Source organism: Ustilaginoidea virens, chromosome 5 (genome assembly GCF_000687475.1).
Source record: "Ustilaginoidea virens chromosome 5, complete sequence".
Classification (NCBI taxonomy): Eukaryota; Fungi; Ascomycota; class Sordariomycetes; order Hypocreales; family Clavicipitaceae; genus Ustilaginoidea; species Ustilaginoidea virens.
The window spans coordinates 4,538,509-4,564,458 of NC_057320.1; the positions used below are offsets into that span (position 1 = coordinate 4,538,509).

Here is a 25,950-nt window from a genome sequence, read left to right on the forward strand (position 1 = left end):
CGCTAGGGCAGAACCAGACACAACATTGAACGTTCCCAACATGAAACCATGGACATGGATTAGTTGGGTGCTCCACCAACTCCGTTCACTAAAAGGACTTGCGGGGTGGATGATCATCAACCTGGGTTCTGTCCAGTGGACTCCAATTTTCCCCTGAGATGAGCCAATGCCCTGCCATCCCCTGTGAACGTGATAAAAGTAGCGAGCAGCTTCCATTCCAGGGATATGTCTTGGGTACGGAGTACCTGGTAGTGTGAAAGACAATCGATAAAGCTGCGGGGCTCGTTTCGTTCTAGACTTATCCTTACTTGAGCACGTGACCGCCCGTCTCTGTCGCGTTGTCCTTTCTACGCGCATCAACGCGTCTCTGTATTCGACTTGACCTGGTACTGCAACTCTACGACGGCCTTGCCTTGACCGAATCGATACTGCCTGCCCAACTCACGCTTGTGCTGGTCGCTTGGATCATGCTGTCAGACTGCTGTTGCCCGTGCACCTATTCTGCCGCTGACGCATTCAGTCATCAGTCGTAGCACCCATCACTTGTCATTAGAGAAATTTGTCACCGCACAAGTTATTCGTCAAATGGCAACCCATCTTCTTGGATACAACCTCTCCTCTTCCATGCCTTCTTACCCCTGATTTTGTTGGAGGCCAAATCTTGGCTACAGCTTCGATCGTTTTGAGACCAACGATGCCGGTTTCCTTTGCACTGGTTTGCGACTTGCTGGAAGAATGCCAAAAGTTGCGCATCCTGAAAAAGCCCAGCTCGAAAGCCGTCGTTGCTTGGTTTTCCCGTCACCGAAAACGCATCGACGCACCCGACACAGACCTCCCTGCTCTGCTTTCGACCCTCCTGCCCGAGAAGCGGACAGACAGGGTGTACAACATCAGAACCAACACACTCGAAAAGTTGATTGGCAAAGCCTTGATGCTGGGAGCTTCTCGCGTGGCCGAACTGGCTCGGTATAAACGACCAGGCCTGGGGTTCGATCTCGCTGATTGCGTCGAACGGATCCTTACTGCTACTGTTGGTGTACTTGTTGCAAAGATAAAAACTTGGTTTTGGCGCATCAACTTGACTCATCGTTTTGCAGCCGAATCCCACGAGAGCCGAGAGCCACGAAATCACTGTCGAGGAGATTGACAAGGTTTTGCACGAACTGGCGTCGAAAGTGATATGGAGCTCTCCGTCCATCCGTTGTGCCCAGGCGACTCTTGCCCCCCGCCGCCCTTGTGATGTTTTGGGAGACGTCTATCGTCGGCTCTCTGCGAGGGAGGCCAAGTGGTTCACGCGACTAGTTTTGAAAGACTTCCAGCCTCTCATTTTGGATTCCGCACTTGTCTATAGAAGCTGCGATTGGGCCTTGCCTCTCATTCTCAAGGTTCGGGAGGATTTCTCCACAGCAATTGATACTCTACAGTCTCTCAGAAGAGGCATACTCAGGAACGGCGTGAAGCTTGAACCTATTAAAGCTTGTCATGTTGCCGCGTTGCGGCCGAGACTCGGCATCAAAGTAGGCAGACAAAGTTGGCGCAAAGGTCGCAGTATTAAGCACTGTCTTGACATGGGACATGGCCGCATGAGCGTGGAGAACAAGGTCGATGGTGAATACTGTCAAATACACGTAAGCCTGGCTCATGGAGTCTCGCGAATCCAAATCTTTTCCAAGAGTGGGAAAGATAGCACCGAGGACAGGTGCAAACTACACGGGTCAGTGAGACTCTTTCGACCACCAGTGGACTGTTGCTGACATGCGATAGCGTGATCAAAAAGTCCCTCGGACTGGGACTTTCAAGTTGCAGCGTGAAACAGGAGTGTATTCTAGAGGGGGAGCTTGTTGTACACGATGATGTGGTCCGTAAATGAACTCTACCCAGAAATGCCCTCCCCGCTGACCTATTCCAGGAAAACAGGATCATGCCCTTTCACAAAATCCGAAACCACGTGGCAAGAAGAGGTCGATTGATCCATGTCGAGATGGACTCGCCGTATGTAAGAAACGTGCTCTTTCTCGGATGAAACGGGCTTAACGAGACATAGACCACGCACACATGAGAATCTTATGATTGTATACTACGACATGTTACTCCTCGACGGACAGTCTCTGCTGGCAACCCGCCATTCTGAACGGTTCAAGCTCCTGAAACGAGTCATTCACTGCGAAGAAGGCCGGGTGCAGTTGGTGACGAGAACGCTGGTCGACTTTCACCGCCGCACGGCGGCCTCCGAGCTGCGGAGAGCTTTCTCTCGCGTCATCACGGCAAAGGGAGAAGGCTTGGTGCTGAAGGCCGACGAGCCCTACTTCAACTTCGCCCGCCCCGGCGGCGCGGTTTCGGGAACGTGCATCAAGCTCAAGAAGGAGTACATCGGGACCTTTGGCGACGTGGGAGACTTTGCCGTGGTGGGCGCCGGCTTCAACGCCGCCAAGGCGAAGACGTACAGAATCCCCAGCCTGAAATGGACCGTCTTCTACCTAGGCTGCCTGGAGAACCGGGAAGAAGTCAGACGTTGGCGGTCGAGACCGGAGTTCACCGTGGTCAGCGCCGTGGAGATTGCGGAGCCGCTCCTCGAGGCCTTCGTGGCGCATGCCTGTTCCTCGCCAGCACCCCTGGGCGAGAACGGGTCGACCAAGCTGAGGATTCCGCCGGGGATCGAGGCCGACGCCCCGCTGACTGTCGCCTTTCAGAAACCCGCCGTGTTCGACCTTCGATGCTTCAGCTTTGATAAGCCCGGCAACGTGGGCTTCTGGACAATGCGCTTCCCGGCCGTGACAAGGATCCATTTCGACAGAGACTACTCCGACTGCGTGACCTTTGACGAGCTGCAGGAAATGGCCGGGAAGGCCCGGGAGACGCCAGATCCGGACGACAGTCAGGAGAACCTGTGGTGGATTGCTAGACTCGAGAGCGCTGATCCCGGCGGACGGGCAGTCGACGCTGCCAGCCAGCTGACCGCCACAACTATGCCGACTCCATCACCGCGCGCATCGCAATCCCCCTCCTCGTTCCAGCGGTCGCCATTGGAGAGCAGCACAAGTGCGGAGTCGACGAGCAACAGCCGACTCGGCAAACCATCCAGTGCCGCTTCTGCGACATGTCCCGCCAGACCGGCTCCCGCTTCCCCATCAGGCGCAGCAGTATCAGATTATGCAGCCAAGTGCAAGTCACCAGCGCCCTTGTCGCCAGCTACGTCTACCCCCAAACGCCGGGCTTCTTCCGCCCCCCAGTCATCCCCAGCGTCAACCTCGAAAAAGCCGCGCCAGGCTCTGCAAGACGTCGACGGAAACGCCTCCCAGCCTTCCGCGTCTTCCTGCCCCCTGTCCGCCGCAGCTGGAGCACCGCGAGACCGTCTCCGTCACGGCCAAGAACCCGTGGGGTCTCTTGCGCAGGACACGAGAGCGCGCGAGCCCACTGCCGCGAGCCCTGCCGACCCAGTCGAGAAGTCTCGGCTCGAAACCGCTCGCACCCTGCTCGCCATGCCGTCTTCTCCGTCCCGGTGCTCATACGCAGGGGGGAAGACCGAGACCCTCGAGTACTGCAAGTTTGCCGGCAGAAAATGCCGCTTGGCCGACTGCAAGATCCTGCTGGCGACGAAAGCACTTGGTGCGCTGTCGAGGCCCGTCGAACTCATGGAGGCTCATGGCGCGGCGGGAGCGGCCGCGGATATGGACGGCTGGCTTGCGGCGAATGGGTTTGGCGCCGCGCTGGGCAGCGGGTCTTTGCGCGTGATTATCCTGGTCGATACGGTGGCCAAGGCGGACGAAACGAGGCAGGTTGTTGCGGCTGTCGAGCGGGCCAGAAGGGACTTGCCTGGGAGGACGCGAGGCTGGATTGCGGTGTTTGATTGGCGCATGCTGGACCACTTGAGCATAATGGAGGACGAGAACATCAAGAAGAAATACTATGACGGATTCCATGATCCGTGGCGGAGGTGGTATTGCGGGATTGTATGACCCGGGGGGTTGCGTCTGCAAGATGGACACCAAGACAAGCAGGTGGTGGTCAACTTGTACGCGAGCGAGGCATTGTAACCAGAAAAGGACTTTGAACTCCAGACTTTCAAAGCTTGTATAGAGTGTCTGGACGTGGCGTTACCGACTCTGCTGCTCCTATTCCCCGCACTCACCCTCTCAATGCTTCTCTTCGCTGTACAGGGCTCCGTAGCTCTCCTTCAACCTCGTCAACAGATGTTCACCAGCAGTCAAGACTTTACGTTCGGCGTAGGGGTTGGCGTCCTTGGCGCCAGCCGTCGGCGCAAAGCTTCTAACCATGTCGCTCGGCACCGGGTCCAGCAATGCATTGTTCATGGGGTGGCAAAAGTAGGCAATCGAGTACCTCGTCTGAGAAGTGTCCTCTGCTCGGACGCCATCCGTCGTCCCGTTTTGAGCATTGGTGGGGAACACGACTCTGTGCACTGTACTTCTGAACAGTCCGTTTGTCCAGTACGACAGCAAGTCGCCAATGTTGACCAGAATCGGCGGGCTAGGGTCGTTTTCGGTGCCAGCGGGCGACACGGGAACAGGAGCCCACTGGTCGTCCTTTTGGAGAATTTCAAGCCCGGCCTGGCCCCGGAGGCGGAAACGCAAAGTGATGGACCCGTAGTCGGAGTGCGCGCCAGCACGAAAGTCGTTTGGCGAGTGAGAGGTTGTCGAGGGTGGCGGGTAGCGCAAGAATCGGAGGATGCTGCCAGACCCGGAATGCGCTTGAAAATGGGCCGAGGAGAAGAAGCCGTCGACCTGAAGTAGCCGCCGGTCAGTAGGAGCCGCAATGTTTCTACGGCTCGGCTCAATGGTGGAGGGGGGGTCGTAGCTACAGCCCAACGTATTTTGGGGAAGTTGTGTAGGCAGACATACTCCTAAACCTTGACCCAGGAGAGCGAGGATGGTGCGACATAGCGACCGGCACAGGTCGGCAAAGGCCGATAATTTGCCCTCATCTGCCGCGATGGTGGGCGGTATGGGCTGTTGGGCTTTGGCGTTGACAAACTCGCCAAAGTTGAATGCTCTTTTACCCTGGTGCTGTAGGTTCAGAACGAAAGCGCCGAGAGGGAACCGACTCACTCTTTGAAATCTCCAACCTGACGAACAAGATTTCTTCACTTCAGCACGCAGTTGGTCCTTTGCGACGCCAAGAGCACATGCAATTAGGGCCCTTTGGGCCACTTCGTTACATTGCTTGGATCGAGTCTTACCGTTTGGTTTTTGGGATCCAGCGTCTCGGCATGCATGCTGGTCCAGCCCCGGTTGTTCTTCTGGATGGAGCATGCCTGCTTTTCTTCAAAGGGAGCGGCGAATAACTTTCTGGACTGTGCGCCAGAAATCAGCACCAGACGGGATGATGAGGCGGGTTCTGGGCGGTTGCAGTACCAGTTCAAATGCCTCGTCGACGTTGGTAGCGGGGAAGTCGGGGCCCCAGTTCCTGATGTAGACGAAGCCGTGGTCCGCGGCGGCGTCAACGAGTTGCTTTGCTACCTCGGATTGAGGGCCCGAGAGGTCTATGATGGGGAGGTTTGCCGACGCGGATGGCATGGTACGTACGGGTGGTGTTTTGTTCACGATTCTGTCCGTGTTGATGAAGAGAGGTACGGAATTGCCGGTTCATCGGGCATGGAGTTGACCAGCCAGAGAGCAGTGTGGGGAAAGCTTGAAGGTGGATGGAGAATGAAGGTCACTGAGCGGTGGAGAACAGGGTTCAGGAAGTGCGAAGAAATCAATCTGCTGGCTGACTTGGATGGCTATGGGCAGCATCTGGCAGCGGCCGCCTTGGGATATTCTGATTTGGCAAAGTTCTCTGGCGGCGGATCGTTGTTGACATGAGCTTGCTCCGTGCGCCCATAGGTACTGTACCTTGCAGCCGCACCAGCCGCACCAGCCGCAACCAGGTGCTGCCAGGCATTTGGCGATGCCTCCATCGACGCCAAGTTGTCATGACACCGGCACTTGACAAGACGCACCAAGTAAACTTTGGGGCCATGCCTGCCTGCATATTTAAGTAGGCATTATTCCAGGAATTGCCAGCTGCATGTGTGGAGTGCCTTGCGTCGTTTAAATACCTGCGGACCAGGAGTAGATCAAGTAGACGCCAACTCTGAATCTTTACCAAAGCTCAAGCTCACTTTTTGAGCAAAAGCTACTTGGCGCCTTTCCGCCTCTGAATTTTGTTTATGCGAGAATTCTTGACCTAAAAAAAAAAAAAAAGAAGAAGAAAAAAAAGAGGAGGGAAAAAAAAAAAAAAAAGCAAATGCTAGCTATGACGACGTCGCCACACACTCACTGTACCAAGCAGGCAGGCACGCACGCACCTTGGGTTGGCTTGGCCACTTGCTGCTTCCCTGCGAGGGACGCACCGGGGTGGACCTGACCTGACGTATTGGTCTGGACTCTGGCGGGCCCCACCGGGGCTCCAAGCAACTTGAGACCAAACGCGCCTTCTCTGAAAACCCACACAACTCCAGCCGACTCGATCTAACTAACCACTTCGACGACTTACGTCGGCGCAACCACCATCTCCTGCTCAGGAGCCACGCGAGTCGGCGAGCGAAACTCGTTTCCTGGAATCCCGGCGCCTTTGCGGCCATCGGTCTTGGTCAGGATGCCTTGTGAGTCATGTTCAAAGCCCTCCTTTTCTTCTCTTCTTTTCTTCTCTTTTTTTTTTGGGTGCTGGGGCTTTCCGAACCCTTCCAAGTATGCTGTCGGGAACCTGTGCGAAGCAATCGCGGGTGCACTTTGGAGGTCAAGTTATCCGCTCGAGCCGCTTTCCGCATTCAAATTCCCAGACACTCGGCATTTTCAACGACTCTTGTCACCTGCTTACACTTTCGATATCCTGCGACTCGCTGTCCCCTCTCACCCCTTCCAGGGTTCGTTCGCAGTCCTGGTTCTGTGTCTCCAAAGGTCCATGTGCCTCGTCTCGGTGTTTACGTTGTCATACCGCCTCTCCTTTTCTCGGCGATTCGCGCTTTTTTTTTTTTCTTCTTTTCTCTTTTGCTTCTTAAAAAAAAAAAAAAAAAAGGGGGAATCTCGCAATCAGCGGAAACTGAAGCTAACTCTTATCGGCAATGACTAGTTCTCGATGAGGACTCCTATGTCAATGCCCAGGCAACGTATGTTGGCAGCGCATCATTCCCTCCTTTTCCTCCATCAGCCCCAAAGTCTACCTCACCCTTCCTCAACATCCAAACACTTGACTTAATGACTATCCATGTCTTTTTTATAGTTCGTACGACATCTCCGAGCTCGAAGACTGTTCCATTGCCGTCGATGCGACCTACTACTTGAACCAGCTTCTTGACACCCCTCCTGCCCATGAACCCCTTCTTTCGGCCCTTGGGGGCTTGACCGGCATACAAACGCACATCAGTCGGAATCTAGACTTGTGGGAGAAGCACGGCATCATTCCCTTCTTTGTATTTGATGGACAATCCATTTCTGGGCAAGACGAAGTTGGTCTCAAGCGCCGGAGGGCAGCAAACAAGGAAACAGACGAGGCTTGGACCCTCTATTCGCGCTCAGAGGCCGAACGCGCTGTCACCACCTTTGGAGCTAATCCTGGTAGGTTTCGGCCATGGCATAGTCCTTTGTTTTCTGACCGGGTGCTGATACTTTTCGTTCAATGTCCCGTAGGTGCCTACATTGTCCAGAACCTGTATCCCCTCTTGCAGGGCATCCTTAGGAAACGAGGGTTCCATTTTCTCGTCCCTCCTTACAATGCATGTGCGCAGGTAAGATCCCCTCCACACCTTTGAAGGCAACATTGGCGACAAAACGGACCCGGCTCTGGGGAAAGGACTAACACTTTTTCACAGCTTGCGTACTTTGAGCTGATCGACTCGGATCAGTGTGCTGGCGTCATGGGTCCCCAGGAGCTTCTACTATACCCCATCAGGGATTCCGTCATTCGGAGTCTGGATTGGGAAACGAAGTCGGTCACAGCACTTTCCAAGAAGAAAGTCATGCGAGCCCTCAGCGTTGGTGAGCCCATGCTCATCGATGCTCTGCTTATGACGGGGACGTCTTTTCTCCCCACGTTCCCTCCTCTCCTGGACAGCACCATGTATCCAGCTCACTTCACCATTGGCGATGCCGTCAACATCCTCAGAACATCGGACAAGGGCGTCGCCAACGCATGCGCCTCTTTTAACGACATCCTGCAGGCTCAAGATGCCGGTTGGCTGGACAAGTATAGAAAGGCTCGCATGGCAGTCCATCACTTCATCTACATTGCCGAAAACGGCGAGGTCACTGTCAATGACTTTGACCACCTGACCAAAGATAATCACGAATACCTCGGCCTCCAGTTGCCCGAAGAACTCTTCCACTACCTCAACACTGGGCTCATTGGCGCACGAAACCTGAACAGTATAACGCACGGTCAGATACTCGTGCAACCTACACTGGACGGTGTCGTGTCGGATGAGTACAAGAAGCTCGTCACCACGAAACTGGTCTCTGTCAAGGAACAGGCTCTGGGTCTGATGATCCCTCGAGTTCACAGAGGCATTGGACACAAGGACATTACGATGCGAGTCTGGTTCGACCCCAAGTTTTCCTACACCATCAATCACCGCGCCCTGCAACCCCCTCCTTCCCAGCTAGTTGGCACCTGGGACGTGAAGGAGAGCGACTTGCGGAGCGTTTTCCCCGCCGACTTTGCGGGCCCCATTTACTTGGAAGTGCTGGCCCTGGCCAAATCGGATTTCGTGGAGAAGACGGTTGCCAAGGAGAACAAGATACGGGGTATTGACAGCACGGAAATGGTGACGTCTGTTGCCATCTGGCGATTCCTTCACCTACGAGGCTATGTCAACGACTCGCATACTCTGACCAAGTGGGGAAATGCTCTGGCAACCACGTTGCTGGCCCTCAAGGACGCGACCGAGGACCGCCCTGGCGTTCCGGGGCTCGACGAGGCTGCGCTGCTTGCGTTTGAGCTGATTCGACTTGGCGTTCTTGGTGCCAAGCATCAGCTGGGCATCGCTGGCTTGCCGCGCAAGGGTAGTGAAGAAGAAAAGGCGAGCTTGGTGCTGATTAGCCAATGCGGAACCCTCCTGAAGTTGCGACATCAGGTGTATGGCTACACCGGGCCTCTTAACAAGAGCCTGTTGGCATTCCGCTCCCTGTCCACGGCGGTACGCGAGGCGGACCGCGACCTGATTGAGGCAATTGTTGCTTCCATGTTCATGTACGGACAGTGCAAAAGAGAGAGGGATGATTATCTGGACATTAGCCAAAAGTGAGGCTGCATAAACTGGATTAGGTCGTTTTGATCATCATGGCGGACATTGAACTGACTTTTTTTTTTTCTTCTTCTTTTTCCGCAGACTACCATTTTTGCAAGAGCCTGATATTGGTTTAGGCATCGCGCTTCGGACATTTTTCGACGAAGACGAAGCCGCCGACAGCAAGGAGAGACGAGCCAAGAGACTGGAAGCGTTTCCCGAGACGTTTGTGCCTTTTGCCGAAGCGCTGACGGACGACTTTCGCATCTGCGTGGATTTTGTCAGCGCCCTCAACCAGGGGGTACAGACGCTTGCTGCTACTGACGAGCTGCCAAGGGCTGACAAGTCTGCGTGGGCCAAGGCTCAAGCATACCTAGACGCGAGGCCATTTTGAAATTTTGGCGGCTGGAGGGACCTGATAGTAGTGGGCATGCCAGCCAGCGTTTGGGGGGGGGGGGGGGGGAATGTTGGCGTCGTGTCCGAATTGTATAAGATACAGCGAGAGAGGTTATTGTGACTGGACCCCAGGTAGGGACTTGGGCCGTTAGTTTTCCGGATATTGTATTCCGACAAGGATTAAAAGAAAAGAAAAGTTCAAGCTGGACGCAACACGGTTGATTCGAGATATCCTCAGGTCAGCAACAAGTGGCAACCTTGTTCCGGGCTTCCGCCAAGGTCAATGAAAGTGGTGCGAGGACCATGGCCGTGGACGTGGGGCTCCTGAGCGAGAGCGTCGAGCAGAAGCAGAAGAGGAAGCAGCCGGGTAGCGGAGGGAAAGGGACGGCGACGACGGGGAGAGGACAATCGACCTGGCTGGAGCAACTTTTGACATTGTTGGGCGAGGGGAGTGTATAGCTTTGACAGAGTGATGGGGGGGAGGCGGGCCGTGTATTGCAGCCGGACGGTGGAGTGCAGTGGAAAGAGGGCGAGAAGCTGGCTGTGGAAAAAAAGGGCAATGGCAATGCATGCTTCTGGTAGGTGCTCTGGTAGTTGATTATACGTACGGAGTACCATGAACGATGTCTTGGAATCATTGCACTCACTTGTGACAAAAAAAAAAAAAAAAAAAAAAAAAAAAAAAGGGTAAGACGAGCGAGCGGACGGACCGGACCCTGCATGCATGCGTTGTTTGCTTCGTGACGCTTTTACGTAGCGGGGCGCCCGTCCAGTCCTTGAATTCCAAACCAACCAGAGACTTGTTTTCTTTTCTTTTTTTTTCTCCGTTTTCTCTCCTTTCCCCCTCCCCTCTTTTTTCTCTTTTTCTCTTTTTCTCTTTTTTCTCCTTTTTTTCTCATTTTATTTTATATTGGTTTTGGACGAGTTGTATCGTATAAACTGCATCGGATGCCGGCCTTGCACAAGGTACCTACCTCCTAACGGGGTGCGGAGCCGGGTGCGGAGCCGGGTACCTAGGTACCTAGGACATCCCATCGAGATGACTACCCGGGAGACGCAATGGACGCAATGGACAAGACCATGTCGCGGGGCTGAACAAACGCTTCAAACGGCAGCTTCGTTTCCCATGGCCGCCATCTGTTGTTGCCTACCTGACAGAGCAGCAGAGCAGCAGAGCAGCAGAGCAGCATATTTCACGTGTGGTGTTTGGTGCGCCGAGTGCGATTGACCGGTTCTCGGTTCTCGGTTCTTGGCTCGTCTTGCATCTGACTTGTTATTCGTCATACTCGTCTTTTTTTCTTCCTTCGTCTCTCTCTTCGCCTTTGCATGCTGCCTGCCAGCCAGCCAGCCTGCCTGCCTGCCTGTTCACTCTGTAATCCCGCGTCTGCTACTTGCGCATGATGCTCTCTGCATGTACAAAAAACACACACGGCCTTGCTCACCGAGTGAGCTCCCAGCCCAGTGCAAGACAGAAACCATTCGTCGTTTTGCTCCCGTCATCTCCGTCTCTTCCACCTCCCTCCCCGTAGGTACACGCCCAAAACTTCTCCCATGTCAATACTTCTACTCGTCCGAGCTGGGACATCTCCGTCTTCACTTAAAGGGCATATGGGTTCAGGGACCGGATAGTAAGACACCTGCCCAGTCTCTCGTCAGTAATTGTGCCGCCATCATCACGTTGCTTCAGTCTTCAACTTACGGTGGGCTCTTGCTCAGGTCCGTCTTCAAGATTATGGGTACCCGAGTCATTTCCGTCACGTCCTGAATGTAGTCTCCACCTTCTTCCCTCAGCTTGAATAGTTTCAAGTACTTCTCCTTGTTGGTCAAGCGAGCCTCCACCGACTCGGCCACCGGCACCTTCGAGTCGGACCGTGCCCGATGAAGCTTGCCGGCATTGGGCGAAGGGCGTGCAGGCGATCCAGGCACACTCTGGGTCGGGCGCTCGGCAAGGGACGCCCCCGCCATGGCTTCCGTCATGTCGGACGCGTTATCTTCGTCATCGTCGTCGAACAATGCGTCGACATCATCCGTAGAGATTGTGCCCGTGACCGTCTGCTTTCGCGCGGCTTCCTCACGCTCCTTCTTGGCTCGTTCGGCCTCCTCAGCCTGCCGAGCTGCTGCCATGGCATTGTTCATTCGCTGAGAAGCGGCGGCCTTGGGGCGCTCGTCCTCTGGGACATAGGCAGAACTGGGAACACCCTTCTCCCAGTAAAGTTCGAGAACTCGCTTCTCTTTTCTGAATTCCGCCTTCTTCAGCGGCAGCTGGTCGCAATGCACCCGCTTCTCAAAGCCCCATTCGGGAATGAGCACGTCAAAGGCTGACTCGTACACACAGAGGACGATGCCCTCGGCGATGAGATCTCCATTGGCCTCCTGTCGTTTCTTGTCCATGGTGCGGCAGGATTCAATATGAACGCTCTGTTCCTGTGCGTTCTGAGCCGATTCCTTCTTGGTGTTGCAAGACTCCACCGTCTTGACAAGACTATCCAGGTCGTCTGTGAACTCGCACTTGCCTTCAGAGAGCACCGCCGTCAATTGACGATGGACGATAATGTCCGCGTAACGACGGGTTGGGCTTGTAAAGTGCGTGTACAGAGGTAGGTTGAGGCAGTAGTGAGGCCAGAGTTGCTTAGGCGTCTTGCCCGTGATGAAGTACTTGCCGCGGTGCATCGACTTGAGCACCACCGTCTCCATACCTTTTCGCAGGTCCGCATCATCCACCTTGAACAAGCTATTCTGGAGGGCCCCGCTTCCAGAGGCGTCCGTGTCATAACCAAGGGCGTTCATGCGCTCAACAAACGTCTGCAGTCGACGAGGGCTCGGCGATGCCTGACGACGCAGCAAAGCCTTTTCCGGTAGGCCTTCGGCTAGACGCTGGGCGACGTACGCATTGGCCTTGTGCATGAGCTCTTCCACTAGCTCGAGAGCTTCAGTGGAATCAAAAATGTTGTGCTGCACGGGGTTGTTCTCGTCATCCAGCTGCTGGAACAAACGCAGGGGGGCGATGGGTTCGCCTCCAGCACCGAGGCGTGCTTCGCGGAACTTTTGAGCTACCGCTTGAAGAATCTGCAGACTCTTGACGGGTACGATTTCGCTCTTCAAGTCTTGCGAGTTTTTCAGAGCCTGGTCGATTTCGTTCAATGCGATCTTGCCAGAGCTCTTCACGATGCTCTTGCCAGCCCAGCTGTCTCCCTCAGCAACTGATCCGTTGTTTGGGTTCACGCTGAATACAATGGAGATGGCGAACCGTTCCTGGTCCGGTCCCAGTGAGCACAACTCGCCAGACAGCTTGGGTGGAAGCAAGGCGCAGAAGCGGTTGATGAGTTGCACAGAGGTGCCACGCTTCTTGGCTTCACGGTCGACGAGCGAGTTAGGCTTGACAAAGTGAGTCACGTCCGGCACGTGGATACCTACTTCAATCTTGCCGTCCGGGCGGGTCTTGACGTGGATGGCGTTACCCAGCTCAGAACCGCCGTTGAAATCAATCGTAAAGAGTGTCTCCTCTCGAAAGTCGCGACGGGACGACGGCTCGGCCTCCTCCTCCTTGGCAACCGACCAGTCCTCAAACCCAACGTTGCGCAAAACTGCGTCGGAAAACTCGTCCGAGGAGAAGTTGTTGTCGCGGAGCAGGGCATCCGTCTCCACCTTGAGGTCTCCCATGCGGCCGAGTTGCTCCACCAGAGTGCCGAAAGGATGGAGCGAGGTAATAGGCCACCGCTTGATGCAGGCCACAAAAATGCGGTCGGCGTACTCTTGGTGTTTGTCGACAAAGTCTCGTGGAGCTTGTTCGGTAGGGATGGCGATAAGCGGCACGCGCTTGTCTGTCGGCTTGAACCAGACGATCTTGGGCTTTTCCTGCTGACGCGAATCGTTATGACGGTTGTTACCACCGTCACGGGCAGCGCGCTCTGCCTCCTGCTTCTCCTTGGTAGCCTGACTGCTGGGACGCAGCAAGCCCAGGGTACCGGAAAACATTTGTCCTGCGACGCGCTCAATCACAGCCACGACGTGACCGGCGTACAGTGGTTTCGCCTCATCACTTATCTCCTCTTCCTCCACGAGCAAGAGACTCTGACCCTCGACTTCCACGTCGTCATTCTTCTTTTGGGTCGGTCGCTGGCGCAAGCTTCCACGCCGTCGGATACCGCCTTCGGAAGGCTTGCTGTCTTCGTTGTTGCCAGAGTTTTGACTTCCTTGGTTGGTGGAACCGGAACGAGTGTCTATGATATCCTTGCGCTTCTTCTTTTCCTCCTTCTCTCGCTTCTGAGACCACACCTCATCAACGTCCAGGAGCTCAATAGCCACCAAGTCACCTTCCAGGGCACGGTTGCGATCCTTGCTTCCACAGATGAAGATGTCAGCGTCCAGGAGGCCATCTGGCGTGGTCACATAGGCATCGCTGCGGTTCTTCTTGTTAACCCGAAGGATACCGGAAACAAGTGAACCATTGCTAAGAAGTGCAGGAAGAGACGCCTGGGGAAAGTAAGGGGTGAACAACGTCTTTCGTTGTTGCTGCTGCTGCTGCTGCTGCTGCTGTTGCTGTTGTTGCTGCTGCTGCCCACCAAGCTGCCCAGCGTGTTGAGACGTCTGGAGGCCTGCAAACGGCTGACCAGTCATTTGGGCGGCCTGAAGGGCTTGCAATTGGCTCAGCTGAAGTTGGTTGAGCTGTTGCCCGTACATTTGCGGCATAATCATCTGACCGGGCAGCTGCAGCAGCTGAGGCTGATTGGGGGTGTACTGGAAGGCGCCAATGGATGAGACGGACTGGTTGATGGATCCATGAGATCTATGGCCAGGCTGGAAGGACGAATTCTGTCCGCCAACGTTGGCGGAAGAATCCTGATTCTGTCCCTGAGTGCGCCAATTACCCTCAAAGTTGCGCGACCCCGTGCGCGCATGTCCGCCGCCTCGACGGAACTCACCATCGCCTCCAGCACTGTTAAAGGCGCTCGAGCGCAAGCCCGAGCCCCCCCTGCCATTGACAGCCATGCTCTGGCTTCGGCCGTGGCCACCACGACCTCTGCTGGAGACCTGAGCAGCAGGGACGTCCAGATTCGATGACGTTATTGGCTTGTTTTCATCTTCTGGCTTCTCAGATCCCGACGCGGCTGGAGCCGGAAACTGGAAGCCGCTGGTGGTTCGCTTTTGTTGCGCAATTTCGGCGGCCTTCTTAGCGTCAGCTAGGGCCAGAGAGTGCCGTCGCTGATGTCCGCCGCCAGAGCCACCACGTCCTCCCCTACCACCGGTATTCTCTCGGTTCTGTGAAGGAGCGGCCTCAAAATTACCAAAGTTGGATCCCGAGGCACCAGAAGAAGGTGCCGGTGGAGGACCCATTCCCATGTTGGGCATTGCCGACTGATTACGGCGATGTGAATGTGACTGGTTGGGTGGAGTCAAATTCTGCTGTCCGATTTGGTTCGGAAACTGGAAAGCATTGGCCATGGGCTGCAAAGGATTAAAGGGGCCGTTGGGGCCGAGAGGTTGGCCCGGAGGTATCATGCCCATGTTGACATACTGCTGATGAGTCGCATGAATCTGCTGCTGCTGCTGCTGCAAGAGATCAATCTGCTGCTGGATTGCCAACTGTTCCACTGCGAGAGGGGAAGGGCAAAAAAAAAAAAAACAAAGATCAGCATTCTGAGAATCAGCCATGTGGTGGTACAGGGCAGTCAAACATCAGGTCTCGCTGCATGTCACCACATAAGGCGGTATGGGAAATGCATAAACAAAAGCATCATGATGTCGGACGTTGACATTAGGAGAGAACTTGACCTCAGGGGCAACTAAAACTTACTTCCAGGATTGGCAAACATGCTCATTAACGGAGTCAGCTCTGAAGGGCTTCTCCGATGGGCAATGTGCAGCCTTCTCCCAGCAGGTCCAGCGACACCGGGCTGCGGCTTTTGTTGTTGCTGTTGCTGTTGCTGCTGAGGCTGCTGCTCCATGATGAACAGTCACGGATGCACAGTAGGACGAAAAGTTTTGTATCAAGCACGTCGGGTGCGGGCCACTGCGGTGCAAGACGAGACGAGACGCTCCCCAATTGTCAATGACGTTGGGATGAGCAAGTGTGCAGCTTTGTTGTTGTGCGAGTGTATATGTTCCTGTCGGAAGTTAAGCACGCAAGAGGCGGACGGCGTTGGAATGTCGCTCTGGGGTCCTAGGGCGTTTGAGAGATGTTCAGCCAGGTGGGTTCAGAACACAGGATTAAGCAAAGTCCCCAGAGTTAGGCTCGGTACGACACCGATGGTCGGTGGTTGCCAAAAGGAAAAAAAAGGGGGGGGAAAAGGAGGGTGGGAATGGCGGGTGGTTTGGAGAAGCGAGCTCTACAAAGAGCCAAGGGAGCGTGCAGAAAGAGGATCTGTGCGACAGGCTGATGAAGAATGAGAGATGAGGGCGATTACAGGATGGGACGGGATGAATAGGGAGGGGAAAGGCCCAGCTGCAGACAAGAGACCTGTGACGGAAGTGATGGTGGCGAGCGATGGGATGGGAAGAGAGGGAGAAGGCGAAAGGAGACGGACAGGTGAAGGCTTAACAGTCGTTGCTGGGGATAGGCAGGGAGGGGAACAGCAGGCAGCACGGCCATGGTCAAGGCCGACGGCTGGGGCTTGGCGTGAAGAGCTGGGGCCCGGGGGGGCCTCTGCGGACTGGAGGGGTGGGGCCCCAAGTCAACGCCCAGCAACCTGGCTGGGCTGCATGGACTTGCCTTGGGACGCTGATTCATCTCGGCCCCAGCAGGCCATTGGTCAGCTGGCTGGGAAGGAAGGGGGGGCCGGGTGGTTGATAGTTGATACGTTGATACTCTGAGGGTTGCGGACATGCCCAAGTGCTAGGCCCAGGTTCGCCGTCGATGGGATCCATGGAGCCGTGATGGCGTGGGGGACGGACCAGGCTCGTGGAGCACCACCAAGCAAGCACTACCAAGCAAGCACCCCCAAGCAAGCGCTACCAAGGTGTCAACAACAAATCTGGAATGGCATTGAAGCATCCTGTCCCAGCGGTGTCGTCGGGCTGCTCCCGCCTGGCAGCCAGGAGCACAGAGGTACCGCACAATGTATTGAACAAGACGGGTCCTAAGTGGGTTCTGTACGTGCTACATGTGAGAGTTACATATGAGAGTAGGTAAGGTTAGGTACCTAGGTACCTAAGGGAAGCTGGTGCTTGCTTATTATGTAGACTCGCCCCCGTTGCTTAGCGGCGTACGGTTATCGACTGGCAGGTGCCCCAGTGCTCCGTAGTAGTACCTTCCTTCCATAACATCCATGTAATGAATGGTCCGGCTGGCTCCTCCCGCCTGCCAGGTGTGCCAAGTACCTCCAGTTCCACTGGCGGCGACAAGCAAACAATGAAGCTCCAGTCTGGTTGAGCGCCCTTTTGTACCGACTCGAGTAGCGGTAGTTGTGCTGATGCTCACGTGCCATTCCCCGGATTCCCATTTTCCCGGGGCTTACTGCCCGTTCACGCCAAGTTTGACTGCGGAGGATGTCTGAAGAAGGAACATGAATCAACCATCAATCGCACCCAACCCACCACCAAGCTGCGCCAAGTGGTGCGTGCCGTGCACTACCTTGGATAAGGTACTTAGGAACCTACCTGATACCCTTACCTTACGTACCTCAATTATGTCAATACTTTACGTACTCCCGGGTTACGATGCGCTTAAATGGTGCTGCGTATCTGCACAAGACCGGGCAAGCCACCAAGACGGTTTCATCTTTCTAGCCCAAGCTAACGGGGGCCCGGCATTTTACTTTTCCTAGCTCTCCGGATCGGGCGCGAGTACGCCGGCAGGTGGGTGTCGAATCTTGGAAGCTACCTACCTGTAGGTAGGGAGAGGTAGGTATGTAGGTACCTACCAGACCTCACCGACACCTGACGGTGCTGACACATTACCTAAGGCAACATTGAACGTACCCACTTCGAGATACCAAGGTCGACTAGTATGCACCAGTCTAGGCTCTTGGGTGGAATCCCGAGTCGCCGTGTGGCAGCTTTCAGTATTTGCCGAGAGTTCCGTCGACAACAGAAGAAAAATGATGCATGCCATTATTCTACGGCTTGGGCTCGGGGGCTGCGCCGCGGAACGGGTACTATTTAAAGCGTCGCCAACAGGTTTCCCGTGCCTGCTGCCAAGTCCCAAGTCCCAACCCAACCCTGCGCGGTTCGGCATCATGCAGGCCTCCAGGTCTGGTACCTCCTACCCCCTACCTGCTACCTGGCAGCAAGCGGTTATTAGGTCCTGGACCGTGCTGCGTCTGTCACAGCAGCAATTGACAGCTTAAGCTCTGGGGCGGGCAGCACGGAGTATCTCCGGCTCCGCTCGATCCAGACGGCAAAGGGGGGTACCGGATTGATGACGTATCCAAAGGATCCACGACGCCGTGGCGTCAGGATGCCCAGTTCGTTGTCTCTGATGTCAATGCCGGAGGTGCGCAGGTGCGCAGGTGCAGGCAGGTTCCTGCATCCCGTCTCTCTCTCCTGCCCGCTGTTGGGTCGTTTTAACGTTCAATAGATTCGCCGGGGTGCAGCATCTAATTAGCGATACGACGCCGCTTGAGCACGAAACATTGCTATTCTCCCGCAGATCCGCGGAGAATACGAAGCAGGACAAAATCCGGTCCAGAAAACGCGTCCTAAACCAGGCAGCGACGGAGTACCTGGTTGGCACTTAGTATATGTGCCTTAAAAGGTAGGTACCTGCCTCGGCATATGTCGGTGCCTCTGGATACTGACGCATCGACGTGCAGGGCGTGGACATACATATCGCTTACATGGCAGCACATGAAGCCCAGTAAAGCCGGACTCTTTATGCCTGACGACAACTTCAAGCTCATGCAGACCTTCAGACCTGGGTTCTTGCGAGGTACGCAGTACTTGGTATAAGGGGCACCACCTCACCGCCCGGCCGGGTCATTATTCTAGCGGGTCCGTTCGGACGCAAACGGTTGGCGTTGGCAACAACCAATGGCGTATGACGGTACAGAGTGCTCCGTACTCCGTACAGAGTACGTTGTGCTCTGTCCCACGCAGTGCCACGGCATTGATGGCAAGGCTCTTTTCGGCGAACAAAAGCCCAAAGCAAGCCTGGTCACGTGCACCGCGCATATCCCCAAATGTCGATCCAATAAGCGCACGTCTCGGCCGCTTTTCTGGTTACCCATGGCCGGCCAAAACACCATGGCCAACTCTTCCCCGCTGAGGAGGAGCCAGCTGCTGTCCAGCCCCGACCGGAGCTATCTCTCCAACCTTCTCCTAGACGGTAGAAATACCGAGTTCAAACACCTGGACGCTCTGGCGGCCGCTCAGCTGGAACATGACCGAGTGCGAGAGGCCGCGATCCGCGTGTACGAGCTGCACGAGCTCAGGGAGGAGCACAACCGCATTCTGGAGCAGGAGCGCTGGGAGCTCGAGAGATTAAAAGCCGAGGCTGCCGTTGCCGCCGAGGAAAAGAGGCTGCAGGAGCTCAGGGCAAAGTCGATACCGAAATCCCCGCCCGAGCCCGAGCCGGAGACGGCCAAGCCTTCTGGCGCGCCGTCGCCGCCGCCGTCGGCTGGGGGGACGCTCGAGACGAAGAAATCCGAACCTGCTGCGAAGGCGGAGACCAGGGCGCTGCCGAACGGGTTAGTCTTCAGTTTGGGTAAGCCAGCAGCAGCGGTGAGTGGCCCGGCTGGCGCGGGCGACCACAACTCGAGCCAATCTCAGCAAACGACCTTGAGCCCGAAGCAAGACGGCCTTTCGAGGGCACCCGAGAGACCTTTTGCAGCTCAGCAACCCACGGCCCAGCCCCAGGTTCAAGTGCAAAAGCAGCAGCAGCAGCAGCAGCAGCAGGAGCAACAACAACAACAACAACAACAACAAAAGACCTCCCTCGATCCAGTTTCCGAACGGTATGCGGAAATTCACCAAGCCCTCAAACAGCTGCGCAGAGATGTCGTCGCCGCGTCCAAGGTGGCGGGATCACCCCTCAAGGGCAAAGTCGGCGCCATTCGAAGAGAAATACGCGTGTCGATCGGCCAGCTGACAGGCGGCAAAGGAGCCAACGCGCAGCCGGTAAGTAATCAAGCCAAGAGATGGGAAGCAGAATCCATCGAAGTAAATGGATGGAAGAAAATCCATCGATGCAAATCCATGGAAGCAAGCTTCATCGAGTTCGGCCCCACGCGCTGACCAGCAGTAGACGAGCAGAATCATGGCGCTGCTGAGGCAGTCGCTTGATGGGCAGCTTCCCAGCCCCCCCGTGGATGTCAATCGCTTCGTGGTGGTGCCGCGCGAGGCCTCGGCCCAGGACGTGCCGCACAACGACGCCACTCTGCCGTCGTTTTTCATCTACCTCGTCAACATCCTCGCCAAGGGCGTCATCAACCAGTTCATCAACGAGTGCGGGGCCAATCCAAAAGCCGCCGACCCCATCGGCGTCTTCGCGGCCCAGATATTCTCCCACTGGGACTTTTCGTGGCGCGGCGAGTCCATCATTGACATACTCGTGGCCAAGCTCAGGGTCGCCTGCCCCGTCCTCTTTGGCTCCCGGGGCAACGACACGACGGAGAGGGGCCGACGAGCGCTGGGCTGGAAGAAGGACGGGCCGTCCTGGGTGCCCGAGCAGAACCACAACGACAGGATGGCCGGGCTCGGCGCCGGGTTCGCCGCCATATCCCTGCGCGACTTCAGCAAGGCGTCCAACAAGGCGAACCCGTTCCCGCCGACCAACTACTGGAGGGCGTTTGCCTGCATCGTCAACTGCCCGGCGGGCGAAATCTCCAACACGCAGCTCGTGGTGCTGCGGTCCATGATTGACGGCCACGAGCAGCGCTTCCTCAACTTTTACGGAAACGCCGCCCTGGCCGCCCTGAGGCTCGCCCTGGTCGAGTTTCCCAAAAGGGCGCCTGCCAACTCGCCGGCGGCCGGCTCTCTGCGAGCCTTGGCGGATATTCTCCGCTCGGACGGGGGCCTCGTGCTGGCGTGAGAAAGGATGGCGCACGGATTTAAAAAAAAAAAAAAAAGAAGAAGCCGTGACCAGGCGGGCGTCGTGAAGCACGGCGAGTTGCAACGGGCTCCGACGTGTACGACGTGCATTAATCATTCGTGGTAGATGTGGGCGAAAAATATCAAGTTTTTTTTTTTTTACGTTTTTTTCGAGCGACTCTATCGCATATGCGGATGGATGTGACTGACGCCTCTTTTGGTTTGCCGTTGCCGCTGCTCTACGAACTTTGGGTAGACGGGTCTGTTTTGCTTCTGCGGACGAGGTAGCTGTGGCCTCGGCAGGAGGATGCTTTCTATATTGTTGCATTTCTTACATCTGGAAGCAATGCGGACGTGACCACCAGCGGACACGAGAGTCTATAGCAGGCGAAACTTGAGCATCCTCTCAACTGTGCGTCGCCAATGTGAAGAACAATATAAAGAAAAGGAAGAAATTGAAGAAAAGGAAGAAAAGGGGAAAAAAAGAAAAAGTAAAGGCAAAAACTCCCACAAGGCGCAGACGCCGCCAAGATGTGATGACCCAAAACAAAAAGATAAAAGAAAAAAGACGAAAAAAAAAAAGGAAAAAAAATACCGCCAGGGTCGAATATGCCCTCTTTCTATCCGTACAACGACGACTGTTTTATTTTTTTTTCCCGCTCCGCTCCTTTGCCGTCCGTCCTCGCCACATCTACCCAGCTCGCGACTGTTTCTCGATAAGCCCCCCGGCACACCTGGCGGCAGCCCCCCCCCCCCCCTCCGTCCTACACAATCAGCAGCAGGACCAGCAGCACAATCAAGACGAGGATCAGCACGCCGATGCAGCAGCTGCTCCAGCGGTCCTCGTTCTGCCTCACCACGTGCCCCAGCTTCTGCATGCCCACCTGCAGCCTGCCGCCGACGCGCTCGACCGTCTCGTCCACCACGTCCAGCATGTCGGCCTGCTCCTCCAGCTCGCGCCCCATGTCGCCCGCCTGCCGCCTGAGATGGCCGACGGTCTGGAACACGCCGTCGAGGTGCTCGTCCTGCTCGCGCATCATGTCCATCTGCTGCTGCTGCTGGAGCTCGGCGAGCGCGTCCGGGTCGTCCTGGCCGTCGTCGTCCTGGTCGTCTGGGCCGGGGGGGCCGGGGGGCCGGGGGAGCGGGGGCCCGCGCGCCGGGCCAGCTCGTCGCGCATGTCGTGGACCTGGCCGCCGACCTCGTGGACCAGCTGCTTCCGGCGGGAGAGCTCGGCGGCCGAGACGCCGTAGTGGGCGGGGGTGGACTCGACGGCGTGGACCGAGGCCGCGAGGTCGGCCAGGTCGTCGGCCAGGGCGGCCAGGGCGGCCTCGAGGTCGGCGCGGGCGGAGGCGAGCTCGGGGGAGGAGGGGGAGGCGGCGAGCGAGCGGATGCGCAGGAAGGACGCGAAGAGGGGGCGCGTGGAGGCCAGCTGGGCGAGGACGTCTCTGCGGCGGGTTAGCAGGGAAGCGGGGGGGGGATGGATGGATGGAAGCATGGGGCTTGGGGCATGGGAGAGAGGTTGGGCGTACTGCTGGACTTGGAGGAAGGGATCCTCGTCGGAGGTGGAGGACATCATGCTGGCGGAGGGGGTGGCTTCTTCATAGGCTGGCGAGGATGCCTTGGTCGTCCTTGTTTCTGCTGCCAGACCTGAGCCGCCCGCTTTGCCGAGATGTTGCAGTCCTGCGAGACGACAACATTGGGATGGGGAGGAGGGACGAGCAGGTTGAAGCCTCGAGGGTCTGGCGTAGAGGGCGGATGACGTTGCCGCTGAGCCGGACCCTGCAAGTTGTCACCCTGGGGCGCTCAAAAGGCGGCGATTTTCTTACATCTCTTCCTCTTTTCTTCTCGTCGTCTCTTTTGTCTCGTTCGTCTCTTCTTTATATTCTCTCTTTTACTTTGTTCCTCTTTTTTCTTCTTTCGTTTTTTTTTCCATCTTTCCTTCCATCCTTTTCTGGCCGTGCCCGCCTGCGCCTCCCACTGCGCCACAAACTGCGCCCCGGCACAACCACTTGCTCTGGACATTCCGCACTGTGCACCGCCCATCCGACCAACCAACCCACGTGCAAACAACCTCGACGACAACGACAACGACAACGACAACGACAACGACAACATCCGCCCGCCCACCCGCCCGCCATGCCGCTCACCTATCTCGACGTCGCCGCGCAGGCCGTCCAGGCTCGCCACCGCATCCGCAGCCACATCTACGAGACGCCCCTCATCCCCTCGCGCACAAACGCCCACCGCCGCGACGGCACCCGCCTGCTCCTCAAAGCCGAGAACCTCCAGCTCACCGGGTCCTTCAAGCTCCGCGGCGCCGTGGCCAAGATGACGGCGCCCGGCACCGCCGGCGGCGACCCGGACGACGCGCCCCTCGTCACCGCCTCCTCGGGCAACCACGGCATCGGCGCCGCCCACGCCGCCCGCGCGCTGGGCCGGCGCCTCACCGTGGTGCTCCCGGAGACCGTGGTGCCCGCCAAGCTGCGCCGCATCGAGGCCTACGGCGCGCGGGTCGTCCTCCACGGCGCCCAGGCCGGGCTGGCCGAGCGGCACGCGCGCGGGCTCGCCGCCGCCTCCTCCTCCCGGGGGTGCGTGTACGTGTCGCCGTACAACGACGCCGACGTGGTGGCCGGCCAGGCGTCCGTGGGGCTCGAGCTGCTCGAGCAGTGCGGCGGGCGCGGCGTGGACAACGTCTTCGTGGCCATGGGCGGCGGCGGGCTCGTCGGCGGCGTCGGGTCCGTGTGCAGGGCCTTCAGCCCGCGCACGCGGGTGCACGGCGTCGCGGCCGCCCGCTCCATGGCGCTGGCGGCGTCCATGGCGGCGGGGCGCGTCGTCGACACGGAGCACCTGCCCACGCTGGCGGACGCCGTGGCCGGCGGCCTGGACGACGACGCCATCACGCTGCCGCTGGCCGCGGCCGTGGTGGACCGCGTCGTCGTCTGCGACGAGGACGAAATCGCTGCCGCCCTGAGGGCCGTCGTCCTGCGCGAGAACATGATTGTCGAGGGGGCCGCGGCGCTGGCGTATGCCGGCTTCGTCAAGCTGGAGGCCGAGCTTGCGGGGCAGACGAGCGTTGTCGTCTTGTGCGGCGCCAACTGCGACCACGACGTCGTCGCAAAGACCGTCCACGGGCAGAGGCTGCACGAAATGCAGCACCCGCAATGATGCCAAAAGAGGATGATGGTAACCGCAGCTATCCAACAGGGCGGAAATGACCATCTGCATACACGTCACGCGCCGTGCCTGCCATGCGAGCCTGCTCCACGACTCGCCGGCTCCCAAACATGTCGGCTAGTCAAACAAACAAACAAACAAACAAACACGCAAAAACCGGCACAAAGGCTGCTCAAACAGCATCCGCAGCAACCCCAAAACCCATGGAACTGCCGTCCTCCGTCTCCAATCCGGAACGGCACGGCACGTCCAAAATGACGAGTCGCGAATGAGCGGATGCCGCGGGAAACCCCCGCCTGGCTTGCCAAGCACCCCGAGAGGCGGGCGCATTGCAGATTCTCAGCCGTGCCGTGCCGTGCCGCTGCTGCGTGGCAGACGTCAACTGTGCCAGCCGCAAGTGGCTGAGACAGCGACAACAGCAACAGCAACAGCGACGGCGACGACTGCTGGCGCTAGTACCGAGTACCGAGTACCGAGTGCGGAATACTGTCATGCTGTGAACACGGTGGCCTGGGCGTTCTCGGGACGTGGTATTCTTCCAAGCATAACCGTAATAGAGGGCTTTCCTGGCTGCTCGCAAATGGTCAGGACCCGGGTTTTGAAGGAATCGGGATAGCTGTGAACCGGTATAGCCTAATTCAGGCCTAGTCATCATGATCGGATATACCAATGAGCCCACCATTGGCTGGTATGGTATCGTTGAGTATCCGATCATGATTACTAGGCCTGAATTAGGCTATACCGGTTCACAGTTATCCCGATTCCTTAAAAACCTAGGTCCTAACTATTTGCGAGCAGCCAGGAAAGCCCTCGATTACGATTATGCTTGGAAGAATACCGCGATCGAATTCAGTGCTGATAACCCGGAAATGCAGGCATTTTCCGATGCCTCCTTTGCAGACGATATCACGACGCGACGAAGCTCTCAGGGCTATATATATTAAGTTGTTTGGTGGCCCGATTGTGTATAAAGCTGGTCAACAGGATACCGTAACGACGTCGTCAACGGAGGCCGAACTGCTGGCTATTTCACACACTACAAAGGAGGTTATCGCGTTCAGGAGGCTTTGTGAGGAAGTCGGGCTCCATTTAGTAAGGGACGTCCCTACTGTTCAATGCGACAACATCCAGACTATTCGCCTGTTGAAGGAGGAGTTCTTCAAGCTCGTGACACGGCTCCGTCACGTTGATATTCATCACCATTGGTCGCGGCAGGAAGTCCAGAAGGGCGCAATTGACGTTACATGGGTCCCTACCGGTGTAATGATCGCTGACGGATTTACCAAGCCCCTGACGGGCCGGAAATTCGGAATCGCCGTCAGCTGGGGCTTGTGGTATTGAAAGGCTCCCGCGACGCTGGGCACTCTCACGATGTTCGTCGTGGTGTTGAGGATGCGCCTCACGGTACAGATAGGGGTCAGGAAAGGCCTCTATAAGCAGATTGAAAGATTCGTTTCAACAGCCGCACTTGTTCTCCTAGGATGGAGCTGAAATTTATGGTTTGTTGTCATTTTCTGTTATTTTCTACGTTCCTTGCAACGAATTGTGCCAATGGGGGCATTTTCTACCCCTGAGGGCTGTATTCAACAACGGCGCCTCCGCCTGCCCTCCTTGCCACGGTATGTTGATTTCTACCGTTCTATTCGCCATCTTATTTCTTATGGGGAATTGGCTATATAGCAGGATATGCTCGATAAAGCAAATCCTGGGGGGGTGTGTCGGCGGGGATATCGGTGGATTCGTGTAATTGTCGGGAATGTTCGGCTAGGAGGGAACAGTAGCCCCCTTAGGGCTACCCCCGTGCCCACCACAAATAGCTGGTGCAGCAAGTATTGATCAGTCAATGCTTGTTAACCTTCTTCAATATAGCGTCTTCTCTGCAAGCTTCCTGACATGGTAGCAATTGTATAAAGAAGACAACAAACCTCGTTATTTTATCCTTCTATTAGGTGCCACAGCATTATATCGTTTCGGGTGCCGGCCGCCGTGCGTGTGTTGCCGGCACGTCGTGCAAGTTCAGCTTCAAGCCACTTGCAGAAGCCGTGCGAGATGTACAGAGTCTCCGTACAGATACAGACACAGAGTACAGATGCAGAGTACCCGCTTGCCGGATGCTGCTTGGTTTACTTGTTTATTTGATTCCTTTGGCAGGCCACGATTTCATGCTCTGAACCCTGCGCCTGTTCCAAGTCCGC

The 25,950-nt window shown here is 56.6% G+C and overlaps 7 protein-coding genes across 7 annotated transcripts; 4 read left to right on the forward strand and 3 right to left on the reverse strand.

Annotated features, from left to right (window-relative positions):
• Positions 1-694: 694 nt before the first annotated feature.
• On the forward strand, positions 695-3,956 carry UV8b_06937 (uncharacterized protein; the record flags this gene model as incomplete). Its single annotated transcript, XM_043144434.1, has 5 exons — positions 695-1,030; positions 1,098-1,714; positions 1,765-1,858; positions 1,910-1,992; positions 2,045-3,956. The coding sequence occupies 5 exons, from the start codon at positions 695-697 to the stop codon at positions 3,954-3,956; spliced, it is 3,042 nt and encodes a 1,013-aa protein (XP_043000369.1).
• Positions 3,957-4,133: 177 nt separating this feature from the next.
• UV8b_06938 (uncharacterized protein) lies at positions 4,134-5,531 on the reverse strand (the record flags this gene model as incomplete). The annotated part of the gene is made up of 5 exons (XM_043144435.1): positions 4,134-4,739; positions 4,857-5,007; positions 5,064-5,080; positions 5,195-5,308; positions 5,370-5,531. 5 exons carry the CDS (start codon positions 5,529-5,531, stop codon positions 4,134-4,136), a joined length of 1,050 nt encoding a protein of 349 aa, XP_043000370.1.
• A 1,063-nt stretch (positions 5,532-6,594) lies between these two features.
• Positions 6,595-9,614, forward strand: UV8b_06939 (uncharacterized protein; the record flags this gene model as incomplete). The annotated part of the gene is made up of 6 exons (XM_043144436.1): positions 6,595-6,601; positions 7,069-7,105; positions 7,219-7,553; positions 7,626-7,723; positions 7,808-9,234; positions 9,323-9,614. 6 exons carry the CDS (start codon positions 6,595-6,597, stop codon positions 9,612-9,614), a joined length of 2,196 nt encoding a protein of 731 aa, XP_043000371.1.
• Positions 9,615-11,213: 1,599 nt separating this feature from the next.
• Positions 11,214-15,561, reverse strand: UV8b_06940 (uncharacterized protein; the record flags this gene model as incomplete). Its single annotated transcript, XM_043144437.1, has 3 exons — positions 11,214-11,253; positions 11,316-15,207; positions 15,411-15,561. 3 exons carry the CDS (start codon positions 15,559-15,561, stop codon positions 11,214-11,216), a joined length of 4,083 nt encoding a protein of 1,360 aa, XP_043000372.1.
• A 3,217-nt stretch (positions 15,562-18,778) lies between these two features.
• UV8b_06941 (uncharacterized protein) lies at positions 18,779-20,582 on the forward strand (the record flags this gene model as incomplete). The annotated part of the gene is made up of 2 exons (XM_043144438.1): positions 18,779-19,669; positions 19,797-20,582. The coding sequence occupies 2 exons, from the start codon at positions 18,779-18,781 to the stop codon at positions 20,580-20,582; spliced, it is 1,677 nt and encodes a 558-aa protein (XP_043000373.1).
• A 763-nt stretch (positions 20,583-21,345) lies between these two features.
• Positions 21,346-22,157, reverse strand: UV8b_06942 (uncharacterized protein; the record flags this gene model as incomplete). Its single annotated transcript, XM_043144439.1, has 3 exons — positions 21,346-21,684; positions 21,768-22,026; positions 22,111-22,157. 3 exons carry the CDS (start codon positions 22,155-22,157, stop codon positions 21,346-21,348), a joined length of 645 nt encoding a protein of 214 aa, XP_043000374.1.
• A 560-nt stretch (positions 22,158-22,717) lies between these two features.
• Positions 22,718-23,746, forward strand: UV8b_06943 (uncharacterized protein; the record flags this gene model as incomplete). The annotated part of the gene is made up of 1 exon (XM_043144440.1): positions 22,718-23,746. One exon carries the CDS (start codon positions 22,718-22,720, stop codon positions 23,744-23,746), a length of 1,029 nt encoding a protein of 342 aa, XP_043000375.1.
• Between the last annotated feature and the right edge of the window lie 2,204 nt (positions 23,747-25,950).